The sequence below is a fragment of the Condylura cristata genome, unplaced genomic scaffold (genome assembly GCF_000260355.1).
Source record: "Condylura cristata isolate star-nosed mole 26May11 unplaced genomic scaffold, ConCri1.0 scaffold00003, whole genome shotgun sequence".
NCBI classification, from domain to species: Eukaryota; Metazoa; Chordata; class Mammalia; order Eulipotyphla; family Talpidae; genus Condylura; species Condylura cristata.
This window is the reverse complement of record NW_004567104.1, coordinates 51227964-51229061: the sequence shown is the minus strand read 5'-3', so window position 1 is coordinate 51229061 and position 1098 is coordinate 51227964. Positions and strand designations below refer to the sequence as shown.

At 31.0% G+C, this 1098-nt stretch overlaps 1 protein-coding gene across 2 annotated transcripts in view; it reads right to left on the bottom strand.

The window, feature by feature from the left end:
- The window catches only part of PROS1 (protein S (alpha)), a 52122-nt gene that overhangs the window by 11929 nt on the left and 39095 nt on the right, over nucleotides 1-1098 (bottom strand). For both annotated transcript variants that reach the window (XM_004675484.2, XM_012729585.1), the window contains one exon: nucleotides 472-639. In XM_004675484.2, the coding sequence (XP_004675541.1) occupies nucleotides 472-639 (168 nt within the window). The remainder of the gene's footprint in view (nucleotides 1-471; nucleotides 640-1098) is intronic.

Genomic DNA, 1098 nt, shown 5'->3' with positions numbered 1-1098 from the left:
GGGGTGGGGTGGGGAGGGAAGTGCACGGGATTATGGTGATGGCACATGGGTGACTTGGTGATGGGAAACCCACGGGAATTACAATTGAGATGGAAAAAAAATGTACAAAATGATGTAAAAATAAACTTATAAAATTTAAAAAAATGTGTTTTAGGACTCAAATGTGTACTTAGGTTTAATGACTAACTAAAGACTATAATGATGCTAACACAGAATTCATGCTTCGAGAATTTTAAAAATTGAGTTCTCCAGGAATAATGCTAGAGATTTAAATGGACACAAAATCACTACATTTTACTTTATTAATATAATTTCAAGGGTCACTAAGGTTCTTTTCCATGTTCAATTCAAGTTGTCACAGTTGATGTGTTCAACAAAATAACTTCTTTTGACTTTCAGAGAAACATATCTTCAATTCTATTATAGACAAGAAATTCATCCATAAAGAATGACATCAGCTTGGATCATTACCGGTTTAATGAGTGCATTCTCCATTTTCCGAGGTAGTCCTGCAAAGTATACTTTGGTTTCCAGAAATCCATTTGTAGGCTTAAAAAGACTTGCAGGTTTATTTATATTCATCACAGCTTCCTTGGCTATTTTAACACTAATACTGTTTTCCAATTCTTCCACAGAAATCTACAAAGAAAAAAGAAAAAAATTACCAAACAACCAAAATTCACTGCATGACATTAGTAATATTGGGCTGAATTACCCTATAATTGTTCCAGCAAATCATTTTTCAAAATATTACTTTAGGGCAATTATTAATGGGTTCTGACCCCATTTGAAATACCAAGTTATTATAAAGGTGAGAAAAATGTGTTTTAAAGTGATAGTACTTGATCAAAAATTAAATGAATGTCATATTTTAATTTTTTTTTAAAAATGGGTATTATTCTGATGGACTTAAATATTCAATTTTAATGCATATCTTTCAATTTAGTATGCCCTAAAATTAAGTCTAAAAAAGTAAGCCATTCTAGAAAATCTCAATTGTTCTTACTCTGCAAGTACTTCATAGTACACTAGGACATGCATATAAGAGAAGTTAGCATATCCAGTAGTCTGCTTATTCACACATATCATTTTTTTTTT